The sequence below is a fragment of the Colletotrichum paranaense genome, assembly GCF_030867605.1.
Source record: "Colletotrichum paranaense strain IMI 384185 chromosome Unknown Scaffold_9.1, whole genome shotgun sequence".
Taxonomy (NCBI): Eukaryota; Fungi; Ascomycota; class Sordariomycetes; order Glomerellales; family Glomerellaceae; genus Colletotrichum; species Colletotrichum paranaense.
Window position 1 is genome coordinate 1,355,740 of NW_026848967.1, and position 21,048 is coordinate 1,376,787.

Consider the following 21,048-nt stretch of genomic DNA (forward strand, 5'->3'; position numbering starts at 1 on the left):
TTACCTGCGTACTTTCTTACAATATGGGTAGGGGGCAGAGACGAAGGAAGACAAAACGATTGGAGGCTCACCAGCAACAGGAGGAGGAGCAGTATCGCCAGGTACAGCAAAGACTACATCAACTAAGGCAAGAGGCGCAAAAGCAGGAGCATGCATCTAAGCAACAACAGAATCAACACCAAAGAAAGCACAAGGGTCCATTTTCAAAGGCATACACGCGGCCACAATACAACCCCAAGAATCGCCCAGAATGATTCTTTCGTCACATGAAATGGCTAGATTGGTCGGTCGAGGATCACGGTCGCAGAGCCTTTGCAGAAGATCTTTCTGACATTGAGCCCTCAAAGGGGGAGTGTATTTACGAAGAAGATGGTTCTGATTGTGAGTGTGAGACGCCCATCTGGCGAGAGTACACGGGCGATGACGAAGAAGAAAGGCTTTTCCGCGAAGCAAAATACCAACGAGCGATGTTCAAGCGCGAATGGCTTCCCCGAAACCAGTAAACATTACAAGATTGAAGAAAAGATGAGGATGGAACGTATGGCCCGGCAAAATAATGACAAACTCAAGAGAGTCAAGTTGGCCATCGACGCTCTGATACGAAACGGAACGAGAGACGAAGCAAAACCTCTCTACTACATGAGCCGTAACATTTTATCGCAGTTCGACTTGCTTTCCGAGGACTACGCAGCTCCCTTGGATCCAGATGGTATTCGAGTGTCTAGGATAATCGACTTCACCGACATGAACTCAGTCCGCGCCATGAAATACCCGTCGCTCAGAGGAACAACGGAATTGAAGGTTGACAGGGTCTTGTCAGGGGGTCTAGCCATAGATTGCGCAGAAGACCCTGACGATGACATCCAACTGGATTTTGAATCATTCAAGTGCCCTCAAAGAACAGGAACTTACAAGATCCCCACGGATAGAAAGGATGGGGCTCGGGAGTTGAATATTGAATTCCTTGGCGATGACTACATCATACTGGATGTCCATCCTGATGCGGTCTTCCGCGACCAGAGCGGCAAAAAGCTACCCAATTGGCCAAAAGCGCCGCTGGCTCAGTATCGATTTTACGGCATCAACAGGGCGTTGAGCGGGGATCCGTCTTGTCATAGATGAAGCATCTCTAATCGCAGTTGCGTTTGTGAAGCAGAAGGACATAGCGGCCTGAAGGATGACTGGTACTGATCCTTGATAAAATCAAATGAAAATCTCTTCTCAATCCGCCGTCATAATAATGTCGAAATCAAAGCTCTCTTGCGTGAGGTTCCAAAAAGGCACCCGAGTTACACAGTGTGGCAACAAAGATCTTGTTCACCCAAGAGGTCAGCGAGAACCAGTTCGTGTATCACCGGTTTTGACATGGAAATTTCGATAAGCATACCTACCCTAAAATCGAAGGACTAATTATACACAATAAGATCAAAACATTCCATGAGTTAAATTCACTGCTAGTAGAATATGTAGGCAGAGCTTTCATTGAAAGAAGTACCCATAACACTTCTATCGTCCTGATTTCAGTTCGAGATCAACACTGTTTACAACTTGATGACTCGTGGATCATGTTGGATGTAATGCATGAGTGAAAGAACCTTACTCCTAACACTGGCCTACAGTTGCCGCTTCACACGTAAGTTGCGGCGAATTACTCGCTGCCGGATCCACCGTTCTTGATGCAGGCGTCGGAGAAGTCGCCGCCCTCCATCAACTTGCCGGGAGACTTGCAGGTGATGGTGGTTCCACTGTTGGAGAGGACGCAGTCAGAGCAGAAGCCGGGGCAAGTCTTTCTGGTCACGTCGTTGTTCTATCATTTTGTCAGTTCCGTTGCGCTCAACTTCTATCTGATGAATTTGGAGTGCGAGCTTACGGGCAAGCCGACGATGAACTGGCCGCTACCACTGGCGGTGATGCAGTGGAGCTCGGAGTGCTTCTTGGCGGCAACGCTGTCACTGTTAGCAAATGATCGAACAAGACATTCAACGAACCCAACAGTGTGGTTTTGATTGTATCTACTGGGTTGACTTACCTGGTCGCAGCAGCCAGGAAAAAAGTGGTCATGATGGTAGAGAACTGCATCTTGAGGGTTGGTGAGTGGGCGATTGATCTTAAAGACAGGAGTTTCTGTAAAGTATGAAGAGTTGACAAAGTGATTGCGAAGGTTGATCTGGAATGTGAGTTGTGATGTTTTTATGGAAGGAGGATGCTATAGACATTTATAGCGAGTTCTTGATCACTTTTACACACACAAGGCTGAGCGGTCCTGAAGTCGGCATCGCTATCCGCTCCGCCCTTTCAGTAAGGCAGGGCTAAGATCTACAGACCCCTTCTAAGTTGTACAGCGTGAACTCCACAGAGTAGTATGAAGGTGTCGCGAAAGCGATAGCGAAAGTCCCCAGGTACGGAAAGTCATAGCCGTTAGAGCGGAAGCCCGTGCTCCCTCGCATTTGCCCCTCTCTGCTTGTATCATCCACAAAAGATGCTTTTTTTATGAGATGTGAGCTGTTAGGATCGTGCTTTAGGCTACCTTATGTCAATTAAGCAACTATCTACGTATGCTATAACCAACTCTCAGACAAACTCACGAGACCGAGACAACAATCGTGAGTTGTCAAGTGAACAGGCTTAGCATCAAGTTGCTGCGGAATCGGGTTTCCCGCGTTAATCACTGCCTCTTTCAATGACTCGTCTGAGGCTTGTTCGGGTAACCATGCGCTCAGAAACAGGGGAAGGGGTGATGAGAAGCGGTGTTGACTTCTACCGCACCCTCTGACCTTGCGATTCGGGACCCCCAAATAGCATTGCCACTGAATGGGTCTTTCTTCAGTTGCCAGACATAATGAAGATCTCAACATTTTTTCGAGGTCATGCGCGCCGTTCCATACCCACTGCAAGCTTGGTTCACAAACAACGCAGCACAATTTTCATAAGACGAAGCTTTCTATGGTATTGTAGTGTTTCGAAACTAAGGCAGGCAATGGTCATGGTGGAGGACTGTTAGACAACTCAGGGAAGTTACGAGTTTAGAAAAGAGATTAACAGGACGTAGATAACCTATGTGATTACGAGTGAGGTGTTGGCTGTAAGCGAATGACTTTTGCCACAGACATCCAGGTGATAATTGAGGATTCACCCTCGGATTTCAACCATACACGAGCACTCTGAGAGCTTGAATCTGTAGATTTGTCTCATCTAATTACTCAATCGTTGGCATTAGGTAATGATCAGTCGGAGACTCAGGGAAACCACTTGAGAGCCCCTTCTATCTCCTCAATGACACTGTTCTTTAGCGGAGTCCATCCATCCTGGCCTCCCCTCTTGCGGAGCAATTCAACCAGTTGGTCGTATTCAGCGGTGATCCTAAGTTCGGTTTGGTTTGGGAAGTCATTCATAGACTTTTTCTCCGGGTGAAGCCTCCGCAAGATGGCAAGGATGTCATTCATGTTGCAGTATTCACCCTGGGCTTGTAGTCGTGCTCCGTTGCAATCGGGATCCAATACCACGGCAACATGGAGCAAAGCAACATCCTTCACGTCAACATGGATGACTGTGTTTGCACATTGCTATCAGTCGCTGAAAAGGACGGGTGTGTATTGAAGGAGGACTTACTGGCCTGAAGCAGAGCTCCAATCTCTTCGTTTCCATCATAAAGGTTCTTCACCAATGGGTATGGAGACACTAGATGTCTCTGGCCAAGAGCCTCGCCCAAGACAGTCGCCGGACTGACGACGTTGACGGTATAGTGAGGCTTGTTCTTCTTGACAAAGGCCCACAAGGTCTTCTCGGCCTCGACCTTGCTGGCTCGGTAGACTATGTGTCAGTGATCAGGGGCGTGCGGAGGCGGAGCCCAAGCAGTCTTGACTGCGTGGTCGTTCCAGGCGTCCGGCCCTGCATGTGCGGTGACCTCGGGACTCAGGTCAACGGTGGCGGCAATAGAGCTGGTGTAGACAATCGACTTGGCGGACGGCTCGCGAGCCGCAGCCTCGAGAATCGAGACCATACTGTCGACGGCTGGAGGTATTACATCCTGGGGACTGTCGGAGAAGGAAAGAATCGAGGCGATGTGAGCGACTGCCGATACTCCTTTGATCGCCTCATCAAAGGCATGTTGGGCGCCGAGGTCCGGGACTTGTACGAGTTCGAGATCGCCTCGGTCAGCAAAGGGGCTAAAAACGTGTTGGGTGAGCCATGTAGCCCTGTTTAGATCTCGAACGGTTCCGCGGACCCTGAAACCATGTTCAGGAAGTTGTCTGGTCGTATGCACTGCTATGTGGCCGGTAGCACCGGTGACAAGGACCCAGGAGCCTTTCGGACTTCTGCTTTTGAGGCTAGACATTGCGAAGAAAGATGCGAAGAGCGTGAAGTTCGAGAGAGACTGAAATACTTTCTCTTTTGCTTTCTGAATGATACTGGGAATAAACTTGTGTTCTCGCTTCAACGCCTGCATTATATACTTCTCAAAATCAAGTGGGAACTTATGAGAAGCATTTTTGAACTGACCAGTCGCTTAGGTCCAAACCCGGACTATGCTTTGTTGAGAAAGAGCATGCCTTGACAGGGTCATTGACATCACGGTAGGATTCAAAGGTAGGAACAGTTGCCACGGAAGTGCAGTTACAAAATATCGAAGCCAGTAAGAAACCTTGGAGTGTACATTGACGCCTTGAGCTGGTTCCCAGCAGTTGGTTTCCCAATCTGGAAGCAGCAAGTCTTGGCAGCGTTAGTTGCTGACCTGGACAGATGAGCCGCATGAACCTCTGCTACTGCTGCTCTGGTTGTGCTGAAGACTTCATGGTAAGCCATCCGATTACAAACACTGCTTCGCGTATTTGCGGCTTATGTCCTACAACGGCTGACAAATGATACGAATTTGCGGGCAACCCGTGAAAGAGGGCATCTACAAACCCAAGAGCTTTCTGCACAAGATCTCAGCCATGCCTTTCGTAAGACTGTCAAAACAATCGCTATCATGTCAGTCGAAAGAGGCTGTATTTAGTTCATCTATGTGCATGAACAGGACAACTCGAATGTTGCGTCAACGGAGTCACAACGTCGAGCTCATTCTCATGTAGCCACGACGGCACACGCAAGAGCAAGGCGACAGCGAATTCTCCAGTATCAAGCTGTCAGATCAACCGACGTCCAAGTCACTGCTGATTCTACTCTGATTAAGCCCCTGGGATCTGCCAGGAGAGACCCCTTTTCTAGCTTTGCGAGGCGTCTTAGTTCGGTTGAAGACTTCCTTCTAGACTATCGTAAGTGAGAACCGCGAATCTATTCCAGATGATTCTGAACCTTCCGAGTCCTCTGCTTGAACCCTGCCAGCAAATGATCGAAGATCAGCCTCTAGATAACTAACATTTGCTTCAAAGACGTGCACAATGTCATGCCATGTTCGAATTATGAGCCAACCCGGAGTGGTTTTCTGGATGGCTGCACGAGGAGTCTCAACCATCAATTCATTCAGCTGGCCGCAACCAGCAGCAGCGCTCTAAACGGCCCCTTCCTCGTAACTAGCCGGCATTTGTCGCATTGTTTTCCGCAACAGAAAGCACGCTATACACAACTCGCCTTACAGTACAAAGTCGCCTGTGCGCGGCTGCTCATGGATGCTATTTCATGCCTGAAAATGCGGTCACCGATTATTGATTCGATTATCACAATAGCTGTTTTCCTGCCACAAGGTGAGGTGAGCCAGTACAACTATGCTATTTGCATGAGTATTCCGGATTCATTCAACTGAACTTCGACAACTGACAGATCTTGGTGGGTGATGTTGCTTCGACGCAGCAGCACTTACAAGGTGCGATCCACATGGTGAGACATAATGGGGCGTTGAATCACAGAGGCTTCAACATATTCCTCTACGACATCATTCAAAAATACATTGTAAACTCTGACTTGATGAAGGAGCTGTCCCATTAGTCTGGGAAATTGAATAGTCCATGATCAGAGATCGGCAATGGCATTGTTGGTTCATGAGCGACTCGCGTTCGCAGCAAGTCATGTACGCACTGACTTTGGGATAATATGAAAAGTCCATATGAGTGCCAGAAGCCACTGATGAGCGTCCATTCTGTTGCGATTCATTGATAGTTGCAATGTCCTCTGACATTGCCAATATTCGCTCTTTTCAACAAACTTTGGAAAGGTTAGAAGAGTCCAGGGCCTGCAATGAGTGTCAACAACGTGCGAATAACAGCGACGGAGTTGACCATCGCGAAGGCCCGTGCGCAACTTCAGACTTAGACTGATCATATTAGCACACAGCACGAGATCTGAATTTGTACTCTACATGCCGGATCAAAAGTATGTAAGTAGGCCTAGCTAGTACTTTCTCCTCAAGACCGGGAGCTATTTTGGAACATTGTCCATTACGATCCATGCCACACTTGTCTAGCCCAGCAGGGAACAAGGAGAATGGTGCCACAGGCCCAGTATTTCCCCGACAATTTATATCCCCGCATGGACCCAGCGTCGATGCTTTCCGGGGTTGGTTAAAATCCGGGGCACTGTCGTTGCCAGATTGCGGCTACAATCAGTGTCATATGCAGTTTATGTTGTGACACTTGATCAGCCGGATAGCGACTTGCTGTTAGATCTCTCTTTCAAGATCGTCAACTTCCTTCCTCCACCCCCTCCCGTCACTGGGATCTCGTGGGCTGAACAGCCTGGGGTTATCGTTTCCCACGATCTAGTGTGACATCTCGCATTACTCGGCGGATAGGCTCCAGTGCCCTTCGAGCCTCACGCAAAGACATTCCCATTGATTTGTTTGCACGATGGATAGGGACAACGCCAAGGACGGCCCCGTCCTCAAACACTTGGACGATGCCGACACCGGTGTTGATACCTATGCCACGATCATGGCAACAAACAAACCCGACCCGCGAGGACCCGGATACATCAGGCTATACCTCCTTGCCACAGTGTTGTTCTTCTGTTCGACCATGAATGGTAGAGAAGTTCCGCTCTCGTACTGTCCTTTCAACGGCTAATTCGACGTAGGATACGACAGCGCTCTTCTAGGGTCCATCAACGCATTACCCAATTACACGGAGTACTTTGGGCTTCCTGCAAAGGGCAACGCGAGCACTGGCATCGTGTTCGCCATCTTTCAGGTACAATTCGGTGGCAGAGCGTATTGAATTAAGGTTGCTAATATTGGGTCAAGGTCGGTCAAATGTGTGGTGCCCTCTTCATCTGGATGGCAGATTGGTACGGTCGAACCTGGCACATCTTCTTCGGCTGTTTGGGCGTTTGCATCGGGGCAATAATAACGGCACTATCAACGAGTCTGCCTATGTTTATTGGCGGTCGCTTCATCTTGTCGTTCTTTGCTACCTGTGCTCACACGTCTGCACCCCTTTACTTGGTCGAGATCGCGCCTGCTAGATATCGTGGCACTGTCGCAGGCCTCTACAACACCTTTTACAACGTGGTACGTGACAATTCAACAATAAAGAGAGGGACTGGAGTGGGAGGCTGAGACTTGAAATGAATTGTTGAGGCTTGTGCTAACCGTCGCCCTTTTCATGTAGGGCTCAATATTGGCAACATCGGCAGTATACGCGTGCCACCGCTACCTGAGTGATCGCGGAGACTTGGATTGGAGAATACCGTTATGGCTTCAGATGGTGTGCCCTGGGCTTGTGTGTGTCTTGATCAAGTTCTTCCCCGAATCTCCTCGATGGTCAGTTGTCCCTCAACCACGGCCTCGAAGGTTTGACTGACCCTACGACAGGCTCGTCGCCAAGGACCGACATGACGAGGCAAAACATATCATCGCAATCTATCATACCAACGGAGACCTCGAGCATCCTCTCGTAGACCTGCAGATGAAGGAAATGATCAACTCGCTTGATCCAGCCCACGTACCTTCGTGGAAAGATCTCTTCGACTTGAGGGTCCTCGTCGAGAGCCGGTCTAGCAGGTACAGACTTATGCTCAATGTAGCGTTTTCTTGGTTTGGGCAGTTCAGTGGAAACAACATCAGTGAGTTCTTTGATGCAACAGGCTTTTTGTCTCCTGAAGCAACTGACACATGCTAGTCTCGTACTACCTGCCCATCATGCTTGCGGGCGTCGGCATCACCGATACGAACACGAAACTGATACTCAATATCGTCTACTCCGTCATTGGCTGGGTCTTTTCGACCGCGGGCTCCCGTCTTCATGACGTTGTCGGTCGCCGCAAGATGCTCATTTCCACCACCGCAGGTATGACAGTCTGCCTAGCCCTAGTCGCCGGCTGCTCAGCAGCCTACACAGACTACGGCAATAAGATGGCGTCCACTGTCAGCATCGTCTTCATCTTTGTCTTTGGTGCCATCTTCGCCACGGGCTTCACGCCGATGCAGCCCATCTACCCGGCCGAGGTTGTCAGCAACAAGATGCGTGCCAAGGCGATGGGGACTTTCAAGCTTACGGCAGGTGCGGCGGGATTCCTCAACACTTTTGTTGGGCCTATTGCGCTCTCGAATGTGAGTACATCTCCGCATACTGACATGATGGGATATGCTGTGCTGGTGTACTGATGCAACCAATCCCTAACAGATTGGGTACTGGTTTTATGTCTTCTTCGTGGCCTGGGACAGTTTCGAAATGGTTTTCATGTACTTCTTCTTTGTTGAGACCAAGGGTTTCACACTGGAAGAGCTGGATGAAGTGTTCGAAGCAGACAGCCCTCGTAAGGCTTCGGTAGAGGCAAAGAAGAGACAGCAAGTGATCATGAGGGCCAGTACGGCTGCGGCCTGAGACAAGTTCTTCCGTGAAATATAAGTCGCGGCATGGCTTGCCTTAGATCGTCCAAATCAGACGAGATCTATCTCAACCTCGGGCTTCTTCTCAAGCCAAGATTCATCTCTCAAACAGAACCACCCAGCCCGCTTCCACTTGCCCTCGTGCGGGACAATGATCAACCCCTCTTTGTCAATCAGCCGAAGACCCCATACCTCTTCGAACTGCGCTGCTTCCTCTGGCACATCAAAGCACCCCACAGCAACGACGTTGTCTCCGTTGCCCGTCGTATCTGGTTTTTGCCCGTTCGAGACGAGCAAGACTGAGTGGGGCAGCATCTTTTTGTAAGGTAGCCATCGCTTTCTTGTCTTATCCGCCTCAAACCACTCGACAACGCCCGTCTTGATCAGAGTCGCCTTGGCCGTGCGCCCCAAGATTTGCAGCGTACAAGACGGCATGTGAAGGACAGTCACATCACAGTCCTCTGCGGCTGTCCACCTGGTTCCCAACGTGGGTTTTATCTTGACGTAGTTGCTGTCCTGGAAGAGTTTCGATTTTCTCGGATTGTAAATGCGACGAAGGGGACCTTCTACAGACGCCCAGGACCATGACGGCGCGCGAATCACCGGCGCTGGGGCAAATGGAGTTGGTTTCGGACGCGCCACTGAGGTGTTGAAGAACGCATGCACTTGGTTACGTGGTTTCCACAGCAAGCCTCTGACCAGATCGTCTTCCCAGATGCCCGCAAGATAGCGAGACTTGAGCACGTCTTTCGCAAGAATCGCGATGGATGCGATGGCGGCGAACACGTCATGCGGGTTCGATAGAGCTCTCATTGTGAACGAGTCGACGAAGTCGTACCACATTGAGAGGGTGGTCTCCTTATCAGCCGCGGAATGGGGGACGCCCCTGGAGAAACCAGGAGTCAGGAAAGTGGGCTTGAGGTCTTGGAAATCGACTTGGCCGTCTTCCCAGTTCTTTTCCTCTCGGCATTGGTAGATGGTCTGTTCCTGGCCGAATATGATAGCCCGCGTTGAGAGCTTTTCTTCCTGAAAACACCACCCGCGCGTGGACACCGGCCCGATGAGGGTAGATCTCGGAAGACAGACGCCGATTGTGTCTTTGGTGTCTGGGCTCAGCGGCAAGGTGCATGGAGGGACTTTTTGATCAAGTCCATTTGCAAGAAAGCCGTTGCGCGCGTCGTCTGAACGACCGGCAATTATGGTCAAAGCCGCGTTGCCATAGACGTGTGCCATCCGTTGCGATTCGAAAGCCCAGTCATTGGCATCGCCCTGTATGATGCAAAGGGCGTCGATCCAGAGATACGCAATGCCGAGCGTGCGTGCGAATCGAATGGACTCTCGATGAGTCTGGGTAAGCTTCTCTTCTGTGACGCCATCCAGAAGCTCATCTTTGGTCTTATGCGTTAGGGTGAACGTATCTTTACCGGGCCCCCAGCAATAGGAAAGAGCAATGTATGGATCCCTAAGGCCACTCGTGACTATCAGTCTCGGCTTTTCGCCGATGCGGCCAACCTCAATGACGCGAGTTGGCATCTCCGAGGACCTCGGTGTACAGAGCTTGTGAGAGTCTTTGCACTTTTTCAAACGCCAACCTGCTAGGTCTATGTAGAGATTAGGATTATGGTCCGCAATGATGTATCGTTCGATGAATCTGCGGGCTGCTGGCGTTTTACGGCTTCTGCAAATGTTCAGTTCTCATGCAATGTGCCAAGTCCTGGCCCAAGAATAAGGACTAAAAGAACTTTGAACTTGGAGGTCTTACGCGAAAAGAGACAAACGCGAGGCAAATGGCATCCCGGGGCGATTGGTCTCTTCCATACCGACATCAGGATGCATTCTGCCGCACGAGATCCATATGGCACATCCCGGGAGCTGGTGGCCGACGCCGCGGTTGCCTTGCCTCACCTCGCCATGGAGCCAGATGCTCGGAACAAACGTCTCTTCCTCGTAGCCTGACGGTATCTGATCATTGAGAAGGGCGTCCGTGACGCTATGATGAATGTCATCCATGACGCGGGTATAGCATAGGTTGCAGAAGGGACATTTCGCATCGGCACTCTGCTGGAGGGCCTTCAGGCTGGGGTGAAAGCGGACATCTGTGGCATCTAGCTGCTCAATGTTGAGCGTTGAACAGATCTGGCAGAGGGACATGATTGCGGCGTACGTCCTCCCAATATCTTAGTCGACGAGACGTTGAAGTGATTGCCTTACAGAAGGCACGGGAAGCATGAAGTTGTGAAGTGAGCGTGGTCCAGCATCCCGGCCACGAACAGCTGACACCATGCCAGTCAGTGGGACTTTGGAATGGGTGCATAACAAGGATCCTATTGGTCATTGAACCGCTAAATGTCCTAAATATGCAGGTAATACGCCAAGTTTAGTCGGGCTCCTTTGGACTGAGAGCAATCCACTAAGTAACTGGCGGCCAAGTTGTGAGGAGGAGTCGTAGACACTGTCATCTTGGAGTACCGCAAACACTGAGATCCTCCCGATATTATTGAGTTAGAGTGAAAAGTAGGTGATGAAAGAGATTAACAAATTCTAATAGGATTAAGTAGAGAGGTACTCCGTAATAGTGTGACAACCCCGAGATGCTAAAGCGCGAGCTAAGTCTAGAGGAACGTACCCGCACCAAAAAAAGCCTGCCTTACATAAGCCATTTTCCACGCTAACGGGCCCTGATAAGATAAGCAAAGACCCACCCCGCCGCAATCTGGATTTTTTTTTTGATCTGGGCAGGATTGCCTGCGTCGCGGACTTTTGCTGCAGGTTCCTTTGAACATCATACTTTTCCAACACAACAATATCCACGATGAAGAGAAAGGCCGACGAGACTGCGACCGCGCCCGAGAGCGAGAAGCGCGCAAAGACGGAAACCTCTACATCCGAACTATCTTTCTCTGATCTGGGCCTCGATACTCGATTGGTACAGGCTGTCGCTGCCGAGAGCTTCAAGGACCCTACCCCGGTGCAACAGAGGGCAATTCCATTGGCCTTGGACGGCAAAGATGTCGCCGCGAAGGCGCCCACAGGTTCCGGAAAGACGGCTGCATACATTCTGCCTGTGCTATCGAGCATCCTGAAGCGCAAAGCTGTACGTAGCAGTTTTGACAATGGAATAACTGAACCTTGCTAACCGCCATAAACTCTAGGCCGATTCTTCGCCTGCTACCACCGCCCTGATCCTCGTCCCTACCCGTGAGCTTGCCGACCAAGTTCTCAAAGCGATCGAACAGTTCTCAGCATACTGCGCAAAAGACATCCACGCAGTCAAGCTCGTCGACAAGATTTCTGATGCGGTTCAGCGTTCCCTCCTTTCAAACTTCCCCGATGTCGTAGTCTCTACACCCGCTACCGCATGGCGCAACATCACCTCCGATGCGATGTCGCTCGATAATCTGACGTGCTTGGTTCTCGACGAGGCTGACCTCATCCTGTCATACGGCTACGACGAAGATCTCGAGAACATTGCCCGAAAGCTTCCTAAGGGTGTTCAACTCTTGCTGATGAGCGCGACGTTGTCTACAGATGTCACTACTCTTGGAGGAATTTTCGGACGCAAGCCTACCATCTTGGATCTCGACGAGGAGGAGACAGAGAACGACAATCTGTCACAATTCGTTGTCAGCTGTGGAGAGGATGAGAAGTTCCTGTTGGCATTCATCATCTTTAAGCTGAAGCTTGTCAAGGGCAAATGTCTCATCTTCGTAAACGACGTCGACCGTTCATATCGCCTGAAGCTGTTCCTCGAGCAGTTCCAGGTCCGCAGCTGTATTCTGAACTCGGAGTTGCCCGTCACATCGAGAGCGCACGTGCTGGAGGAGTTCAACCGTGGAGTCTACGAAATCATCATTGCGTCCGACGAGAAGAGCGCAATGGGCGCCGAGGAGAGGGATGCCGAAGAAGGAGAGGGATCAGAGGCGAAGAAGGAGAAGGACTCCAAGAAGAAGCGCAAGTCGAAGCGAGACGCTGAGTTTGGCGTTTCCCGGGGTATCGACTTCAAGAATGTGGCAGCCGTGGTCAATTTCGACCTGCCGACATCAGCATCATCATACACACATCGGATTGGCCGCACAGCGCGCGCTGGTCGGACAGGCATGTCACTGTCATTCTACGTTCCTCAAGAGTTGTACCGCAAGCACGTCCCCACGAGCATAGAAACCGCAGAGAACGACGAGAAGATCCTGGCCAGGATTAAGAAGCAACAAGCGAAGCTAGGCAAGGAGGTGAAGCCTTACAACTTCAAGAAGGAGCATCTGGATGCATTCAGGTATCGTCTGGATGACGCTCTGAGAGCAGTCACCAAGGTTGCAGTTCGTGAGGCGCGTATGAGAGAATTGAAGCAGGAGATTCTCAAGAGCGAGAAGCTGAAGAGGTATGTTTGTTCAGCCTAGGCTTCTCATGCCTAATGCGGGATTTGACTTGAACCTTGCTAATCAGCTAATCAATCATAGATACTTTGAGGAGAACCCAACAGAGTTGCAGCACCTCAGACACGACGGAGAGTTGAGAACAGCCAGACAGCAGCCTCACCTGCGGCACGTTCCTGAATACCTGTTGCCGAAGGAAGGCAAGGAGTCACTCACAAAGAATGACATCGGTATGGTGCCGTTCCGAAAGATTGGTGGCAAGCAGAGGAGGAATAAGAGCAAGCCCGGCAAAGGCAAGAAGGTGGGAACGAGAAAAGTCAATCCTCTGAAGACTTTCAAGGCACGGAGAAAATGAGTAAAAGCATCAATCTTTTCCGGAACCGGTGGAATTAGATACTAATAGCGACTCCCATTGTTTCCTGTATGTTCTCACCGCGACGTACCTTATCGAAGGCGAGACTGAATTCGAGCCCCCCGGCAATGATAGCTGCGAGTTCCGTTCTGGCCGTATCTCAATCTGCGTCATATTCATTGCCGCTCCCAATGCGCCGTTGGCCACGCGGCTATCGCAGGGTCGATCTGCGCGTTGACTACATGTAGTCGTCCGAGCTATGACGATCTCATGTGATCGTGGAAACCTACGAGTCCTTTATTCTCTCGCATTCTCTGCTGTCAATCCGATTGGCTCCCAGGTCAAGAACAGATCACGAACAGCCTCAGTAAATATAGTTAAGGTGCTCGAACTCGTGGTCTTTCGGTTCTCAGTCCATAGTTGGCCTAGTTCACAAAGCCAAGCCTTTACACTCGCGGCTCAACCGATCTGACAAGAGAGAAATTCTCCCCGAACGCTGAAAAAGAACAGAACACTGACCTGCCATTAGGCCTGCTGCATGTCATCGGGGCGTGGTCCGAAGATGCTTCTGATCCAAGCTGACAACCCGGGGAGGGAAGAAAATGGAACGGCCGAAGTCCATGCTCAGACGGAGATAGAGCGCTGGAGCCATACACGGTGTGTTTCGGCACGAGTCGAAAAGTCATCCCATCTCTCGGCCCTTGCGAACCTCCCTCATCGCAGCTCCCCGCGCCTCGAAACTGACGAATCGCATAGGGTTCCGAGAACCCTCGGCGGTCCGATGCGAAGCTTGTGGCATCGCGGATGGCCCCGGAGCACGGATGACGCACCCGTCGCAGCTCGGGGGTATTGATTCTTGGCTATCGCGGAGACGCCCCGACCGCGGTTGGTCTGTTGGTCTCGCGACATCAACCGCAACTGGGGCAGTTGCCGGCGAATGGAGTGAATAGACGCGCCAGGAGATACGACTGTCCCTTTTTCTCGTCTTGGGTTGAATATGAGTCGTCGCCACACAACCTGTCACATCACCCCGCAAGCATGCATGTCAGATATGTCAGAGCATGTGGTCACCATGCTGACGAGTTCGAGGGCGGATATAATGATCCAAGGGTGACCCGGGAATTTGGGACGAGTCGAACCACTGAATCAGAAGTCCGCATAATGCCGCTTCCTTCCCCCATACGTACGAAAGGCACGAAAGTCGACTAGCACCACGCAGCTAATTCTTTTCAGCCCTCAACACAAAAAGGGTCGCCAATTTCCATTCTTGAACTAGAGCCTTGGCCTGTCTCACACACACAAGGAAAGGCGCAGGAGATATTAGACCACGATGATCGCCAACACAATAACACAACCGGACTCACCATGCTCTCTTCAATCCTCAGATATTGAACAGTTTGCAAGCATGGCAGCAACAGCAAAGCCGAACACGGCGGCCGGTGCCGCAATCTACATGCCCATGCTCCTTCGCTACATCTACGACCCGGTCGTCCTCGGCTTCTACTGCCCGAAAGCATGGCGTATCACATCAAGACGCATGCGGGAGTTCTTCAACAGGCACGTCTCCAGCGCCTCGGCCCGTTCACAGTCGCCCAGCCTCCGCAGAACATCAGATATCAACGCCTTCTCACCCTGTCGGATACTGGACATCGGCGTCGGCACGGGATACTTTCTCAAGCATGCACCCATATCAGCCGGATCCGAGGTCTACCTCGCCGACCTCAACCCCGCGGCCCTGGAAGCAGCTAGAGAACGAACGCTAGACGCGCATCCCGAGACGACCTGCGAGACCTCTGTCGCCGACTTTCTAGACCCCCTAGGAAAGGGCCTATGTTGCAAGGACCTTGGCGGGGGAGACTTTGACGCGATTTCCGTCATGATGCTGCTGCATTGCGTGCCTGGTCCGCCGTCGAATAAGGCCGAGGCTTTGATGCGCTTGCGGCATCTGCTGGCGCCGGGCGGCACGATATTCGGGATGACGATCTTGGGACGGGGCGTGAGGCACAACCTGATGGGGAAGCATCTCATGTTTTGGCACAACTTACTGGGTGTATTTGGGAATACCGAGGACGACGTGGAGGGCTTTGTGGGGCCGTTGATGGAGGTCTTTGAGGATGTTAGGTGGGAAGTTTGTGGGACGATGCTCTTGTTCGAGGCTAGTAAGCCAAGGGCACAAACGCGGGATACGGCTACGAGTATACATCTCTCGTGAGTCGCATGATGCAGACGGAGTCCGAAGAAGCGGTCTAGGGGTCACCGGATTGTACGAAAAGCGGAGGTAAATTTTGACGAGACAAACGAAGTAATGATTGGAAAAAGATCAAGTATGATTAGGCCTGCGGAATACAAGAGTGAGCAGTGGTACAGTCCCAGCAAGCTTATTTCCGTCCGTTGAATTGACGTGATGTCTCTTTTAAAGTTGCCAATGATCTGCTCGCCATTGCCGAAATGAAACCGAATTTAGGTCCCTAGTGTGTGCTGGATAGAACTAGCCAAAAGGTAAAAACGGTACTCGCCAATGGAATTTACGAATGTTCAAATAGGAAGTCGTCCGCCGGGCACTTGGAGAAGTGCCTCAGAGTTGATAGAAAGTAAGACCTAAGGAGTGATTGTTCAGTAATACCCACAGAGGTGGCACCACAAGGTGGTAGGACATTCAGTCAATGTCTTGACGTGCTGCTGGCCCAACTTCGTGTATGAAATTGGATCTTACAGTAGCCTAATGAATTTTACTTCCCCGACCGTTGTTAGGTTGTACTGACGCGTCATATCTCTCCGGATAGCCGGCACCACAGATTCATTTTCATAAGACGGTGACAAATGCCAAGGCCAAAGGAAAGTAACAAGCCTTTTCTCGTAGGTGCCGATCCGTCTTGGACAGATGCACAGATATCGGGGTAGAGAGGGTGACTCCACGTAGTCGGTCTATGTTATTCCATCGACATGCATACAATGGATGTCTGAATAACGTGCCTAAGGCTCCAACCATTTCTATGCTGTATGAGGTCTATTCTACTTTGTATCTATCCCAGTCTGTATCTATCCCAGTCTGTATTTATCCCAGTCTGTATCTATCCGAGTTTATGTCTATCTCAGCCCGTCTGTGTCTAGTAGAGTCATTCCAGCCTCACATCATGGGTCTAGTATCATATCCATGATCCATCTACATACGTCAAGCCATCCATGTCATTCCTTTCCAAGTATCAGGGCATAATCAACTCTAGTGCCTGACGCCGCCGTAAAAGTGCCCTTGGCGCACCGTCATCCCGACGATCTTTGGTAGAAAGTCTGACAAAGTGTGCCTGGTGAGCCGCATGATATTACACCGCGGTTCTGACACGTCTTGGCCTGAGACCTTCGATTTTCCATCTGCCGGTAGCCAAGGCTTTATTCTCGGTGTATCTCTTCTCGATAGCCTCAAGGCTGTGCCCTCGGGTCTCGACCATCACAAGAGCTACCACGACTGTGCAAACAAAGGAGCATCCGGCGAAGAGAAAGTAAGCTCCAAAGGTTGACTTTGACAGTAATACCGGAGTAATTAGCGCAACGACATAGTTTGCAAGCTGCAATATTGCATGTCAGTATAACCCGGGATTGCATGGACTAAGGCACGAAGGGAAAGTGCCACCGAACTACAAACATACCCAGTTCGAGCTCTGTGCAAGGCTGGAGGCACTACTGCGAGTCCTTGACGGCAAGCTTTCCACCATGAAGGTGCGAAAGCCAATGGCCCAAGTGACGCTGTATACGATGGCGAAGAGGTAGATGGATACGATGACCACCCACTTTCCGGCACCCGTCTCGGCGTGAACCTCACCAGCTGCAAATAGCGAGCCCATCAGTAGCATCAAAGCGGTGATGAGAACGCCACCGAGCAGACTTGATGTCCGGCGTCCCCATCTGTCTGCTAAGAATGTTGCCGGTATAGTGGCTACCAGGATGACCAGAGCTGAGACGCCGGATGCGAGAAATGTGGCCTCTTCACCACTCAGTCCAGCTTGTGTGAAAAGAATGGGTGCATAGTAGAGAATACCATCAATACCGCTCCACTGTTGCATTCCCAGCAAGAAACAGCCAAAGATGGTCCTGCTCCGAAAGGGTGCCGAAAAGGCTTCCTTGAAGTCGGTGAACAGTTGTCGTAAGGTTTCCAGGAGTGTAACGTCGGGTTTCTGCTCTTGTGCCTGGGCTAGGGACTGCTCCAGCAGTTCCTCACGCTCACTTTGGTCCAGGCCAAGACGGTCCAGCACGCCTCGGGCTTCTTCAACTCGTCCTTTTCCGAGAAGCCATCTGGGTGACGGTGGGACGATCCAGTACGTGCTCGAGAGAGCAAATCCCAGAAATGAAGCTACAGCCAGCGGCAGGCGCCATGCCAGGGATGATATCTCGATACGGGCGGTGGCATAACACATGAAGTAGCCGATGACAATACCAGTGACGATGGAAAACTGCGGCAGAGCAGTGATGATACCCCGGACCCGGGCAGGCGAGATTTCCGACACTTGAACGTAAACGTTGCTTAGAAACATGCCCTCGCCGACGCCTTTGATGAGACGACCCAATATGAAGACACCTAGGACAGGCGAAGCGCACTCGATCCCAGCGCCGCAGCCGTAGACGAAGGCGCCCAGAGAGAAGAGGAGGACGTGCCCAAAACGGTCTGCCATGGCGCCGGATACCAGAGCTGACAGGGCGCCAGGGATGAGGACGGACGAGACGATTACGCCGTGCATTGTGGGGGAGAAGTCGCCAAAGGTGTGACGGAAGGACGGCATGGTCGTAACGGGGCCAATGCTCCCTGTATCGAGGCTTGATAGATTGATCAGCATGCATGTCAGCTAGGGGGGTGGTTCGTCCGGGATCTGGGTCTAAACACTATGACGAAAGACGAAAGCGAGCTACTACTATGAAGAGCATGGCAAGGTGTATGTAGAGTAGAGTAAAGCAAAGTAGAAGAGACAGACCCCCGCGCCGACGGGCGCAGGAGCTTTGTTAGACATACCCAAACAGCATGGCAACGCATGATGCGACGATGCTTGCTCTCACATAGAGAGGGACAGGGAACAACGCCGCCATTTTTGCCGCCGGCATTGTGACAGCGACTGGGGAAACCTTGACAGACAAAGAGCCTTTTCACGAAAGAAGAATGATAGAATCCCCTCACGGGTGGTTAGGTCGGCGATGGTGTTTTCGAGAAGGATGCGACAGATCCCCGCGACCCTTGCCCGCGGACTCCAAAATGTCTCCGTGGGTTGCAAAATTTGGCGGGGGGGCTTATCGTGTTCTCCACCTCAACTGTTGAATCGCCGGTGGCCGGGGAAAGCGTCTTCGGTCCCGGGCTGTTCTTGTTGTCTCCACTTGCCGGTTTTCGCGGTTCGCTGACTCGGGTGAGTTTGACGACACGCGGGTTCCACCTTTACTCCGACATAGCTGACCAATGGCACAATACCGTTGCCGGCTAAGACGGTTGTCAAGGCATAGGACGAGGAAGGCAAAACTCGCCTCTGCCCCGCTCGAATTACTCGCTATTGACAAAGTCTATTAAGTTATGGCAACTTTGCGGCAATGTATCCGCCCGTCATCCTTATTAGGATTATGATCACCCGCTGCAAGTGTAGCACTGGCTCTTGGTCACAGCAATCAGCTTTGGCACCTTCCAATAGAGCCATCGAAAACTAGTGTGGTAAAGCCCATTAGGTATTGTGGCTGAACTTGAGAAGCTAATGATAATATAAATGAAATTGTTGAAACTAGTTTAACCCAGACTTACAAAGTGAACCATCACTTAGCACTTAGACAAGAGGAGAGCAACGGATACCCTAGCTGTTCGAAACCGCCGAATACAAACATAAAGTGAGCGATCGAGATCGCCTACAAAGCTTCCGATATTGACAATAGAATATGAACAATAAGGTGAGCTAGAAAACCCCGAACTAGTTCCCCGTCGGTGGCTTTCAGTGGCTTGTGAAGCCCGTGGAGTGGGAACGCGGCTCCGGCAGTGGTTTAAGCTTCTTGAAATCCGTATGTACGGGCCTTTTTCGGCTCCAGCTATGATCACCTGATTGAGACAAAACGCCAATTACCTATTATGGCCACTACTTCGCTTTCGGGACAGCGTATCCCGCCGGACACGGGCCGCCCACGTGAAGTACGCAAGCTTGATCCTCTATGTGCACCGAAGCCTTGGCTGATAAATCACGGTGCAGGTGATTGAAACATCGACAGGGTTTGGAATACTAGAAGTTCGCAATCATTTTACCACATGCAGAACATTTTTAGCCTAGTAAGTGTTCCCGCGCTTAGAGTTGAAATGGTGCTACTGTTACGTTAGCGTCGAATGCCAGGCTTCGTCCAATGTCACGTACAGCGAAAAGCTTGCCGTATACTCCGTACAGAAATGACAAATGGTATGTTCTGGTATATCATAAGGTAATTAGGCTTAATTCATTCGACGTATTGGATGGTCACGGATTATCGCAGGCCCGAGATAATGGTATACGTTGGCAGAATAACTGACAGCGGCAAAACTCATTTCATCTCATCACCGTTCACTGGCTGCGACACGTGTCATGCCGTTGCTTGACTGTCGATCATACTTTTGTTGGGCCCTTGCAGCCGATGGGACGTCAACAGGAATTCGGGATTTGGACGACATCTCAAGTGAATTAAGCAGGAGCAACTTAGTCGCGAGATTCTCGTGGAACACTGAGGCGTATTTCGGAAATGGTTCTGTCTTCTGGGTTCCGTAATCTTTGGATCGCTTAGACGACTCCTGCAGGTTTGCGTTGGCGAGGTAGCTCTAGAGAGACAGGGATACGGATGCGAAATTGATACGAACCCACTTATCCGTGACTCGAGCGATGGACTCGGAGGAATACTCCGGATTTCTCTGAGCACGCCTTGCGGGCCTTTCTCTGCTTTCCCCTCTCTTTCTTCCTACCTAGAGCCTGAGCATCTCCGAGGATGAGAGCCCTGGGAGCGATTAACGTTGTTGGAACCTTGGTGGTGCTCAATAAGCCGAGGTGGATGCTTTGCCAGGTGCTGCTGTGAAACTCATGATCTTCACAGACTAGAGCCACCATTGGCTGCAGCGGCTAAGTCGTGAGGTGTTACGTAGGCGTGTCCAAACTGTCGGCACAGGGAACACGCAATTGCCAATAATTGCCCAGGCATGGGCTCGTCAGTGAACCCGGTGCACCGGTTCGCTCCATCGCCAAGACAGAAAACATCAGCCCAAGAAAAAAGATCTACCTTTATCTGCCGCCGGTCACAAACGATGGTTCTCAGGGCGCAACAACCAGACGGTTCCACAACTATCGCTACTGTCCATCTGGGTACGAACGGAGATCAACAGTCAGTGCTATCGTCCTAAAGATAATCAAGCAGGGTATAGAAATAGACCGGATAAGAGCGTGACGGCACTTCAATACAAGGGGACTTTCCCCGTGCAGCACTGCCCTTCCCCCGCCCACAATTATCGCCTTGAACCCCTACTTGAAGACTTCGAGTGACCCTTATTTCGTAGATTGTCTGGGGGACGTGCTCGCAGGGCCGCGGCCTGCGGACTT

General features: G+C 51.1%; 8 protein-coding genes across 8 annotated transcripts; 4 read left to right on the forward strand and 4 right to left on the reverse strand.

Annotated features, from left to right (window-relative positions):
* Positions 1–525: 525 nt before the first annotated feature.
* CPAR01_11202 (uncharacterized protein) lies at positions 526–1,122 on the forward strand (the record flags this gene model as incomplete). The annotated part of the gene is made up of 1 exon (XM_060495461.1): positions 526–1,122. The coding sequence occupies one exon, from the start codon at positions 526–528 to the stop codon at positions 1,120–1,122; it is 597 nt and encodes a 198-aa protein (XP_060345809.1).
* Positions 1,123–1,648: 526 nt separating this feature from the next.
* Positions 1,649–2,079, reverse strand: CPAR01_11203 (uncharacterized protein; the record flags this gene model as incomplete). The annotated part of the gene is made up of 3 exons (XM_060495462.1): positions 1,649–1,807; positions 1,871–1,946; positions 2,030–2,079. The coding sequence occupies 3 exons, from the start codon at positions 2,077–2,079 to the stop codon at positions 1,649–1,651; spliced, it is 285 nt and encodes a 94-aa protein (XP_060345810.1).
* Positions 2,080–3,236: 1,157 nt separating this feature from the next.
* Positions 3,237–4,336, reverse strand: CPAR01_11204 (uncharacterized protein; the record flags this gene model as incomplete). The annotated part of the gene is made up of 3 exons (XM_060495463.1): positions 3,237–3,547; positions 3,610–3,793; positions 3,863–4,336. 3 exons carry the CDS (start codon positions 4,334–4,336, stop codon positions 3,237–3,239), a joined length of 969 nt encoding a protein of 322 aa, XP_060345811.1.
* A 2,446-nt stretch (positions 4,337–6,782) lies between these two features.
* On the forward strand, positions 6,783–8,756 carry CPAR01_11205 (lactose permease; the record flags this gene model as incomplete). Its single annotated transcript, XM_060495464.1, has 7 exons — positions 6,783–6,957; positions 7,009–7,121; positions 7,175–7,441; positions 7,542–7,693; positions 7,745–7,995; positions 8,052–8,482; positions 8,556–8,756. 7 exons carry the CDS (start codon positions 6,783–6,785, stop codon positions 8,754–8,756), a joined length of 1,590 nt encoding a protein of 529 aa, XP_060345812.1.
* A 56-nt stretch (positions 8,757–8,812) lies between these two features.
* CPAR01_11206 (heterokaryon incompatibility protein) lies at positions 8,813–10,912 on the reverse strand (the record flags this gene model as incomplete). Its single annotated transcript, XM_060495465.1, has 2 exons — positions 8,813–10,439; positions 10,524–10,912. The coding sequence occupies 2 exons, from the start codon at positions 10,910–10,912 to the stop codon at positions 8,813–8,815; spliced, it is 2,016 nt and encodes a 671-aa protein (XP_060345813.1).
* Positions 10,913–11,573: 661 nt separating this feature from the next.
* On the forward strand, positions 11,574–13,486 carry CPAR01_11207 (ATP-dependent RNA helicase DBP9; the record flags this gene model as incomplete). Its single annotated transcript, XM_060495466.1, has 3 exons — positions 11,574–11,855; positions 11,914–13,136; positions 13,216–13,486. 3 exons carry the CDS (start codon positions 11,574–11,576, stop codon positions 13,484–13,486), a joined length of 1,776 nt encoding a protein of 591 aa, XP_060345814.1.
* Positions 13,487–14,813: 1,327 nt separating this feature from the next.
* CPAR01_11208 (methyltransferase) lies at positions 14,814–15,695 on the forward strand (the record flags this gene model as incomplete). The annotated part of the gene is made up of 1 exon (XM_060495467.1): positions 14,814–15,695. The coding sequence occupies one exon, from the start codon at positions 14,814–14,816 to the stop codon at positions 15,693–15,695; it is 882 nt and encodes a 293-aa protein (XP_060345815.1).
* A 1,108-nt stretch (positions 15,696–16,803) lies between these two features.
* CPAR01_11209 (uncharacterized protein) lies at positions 16,804–18,571 on the reverse strand (the record flags this gene model as incomplete). The annotated part of the gene is made up of 3 exons (XM_060495468.1): positions 16,804–17,046; positions 17,128–18,289; positions 18,483–18,571. 3 exons carry the CDS (start codon positions 18,569–18,571, stop codon positions 16,804–16,806), a joined length of 1,494 nt encoding a protein of 497 aa, XP_060345816.1.
* Positions 18,572–21,048: the final 2,477 nt, after the last annotated feature.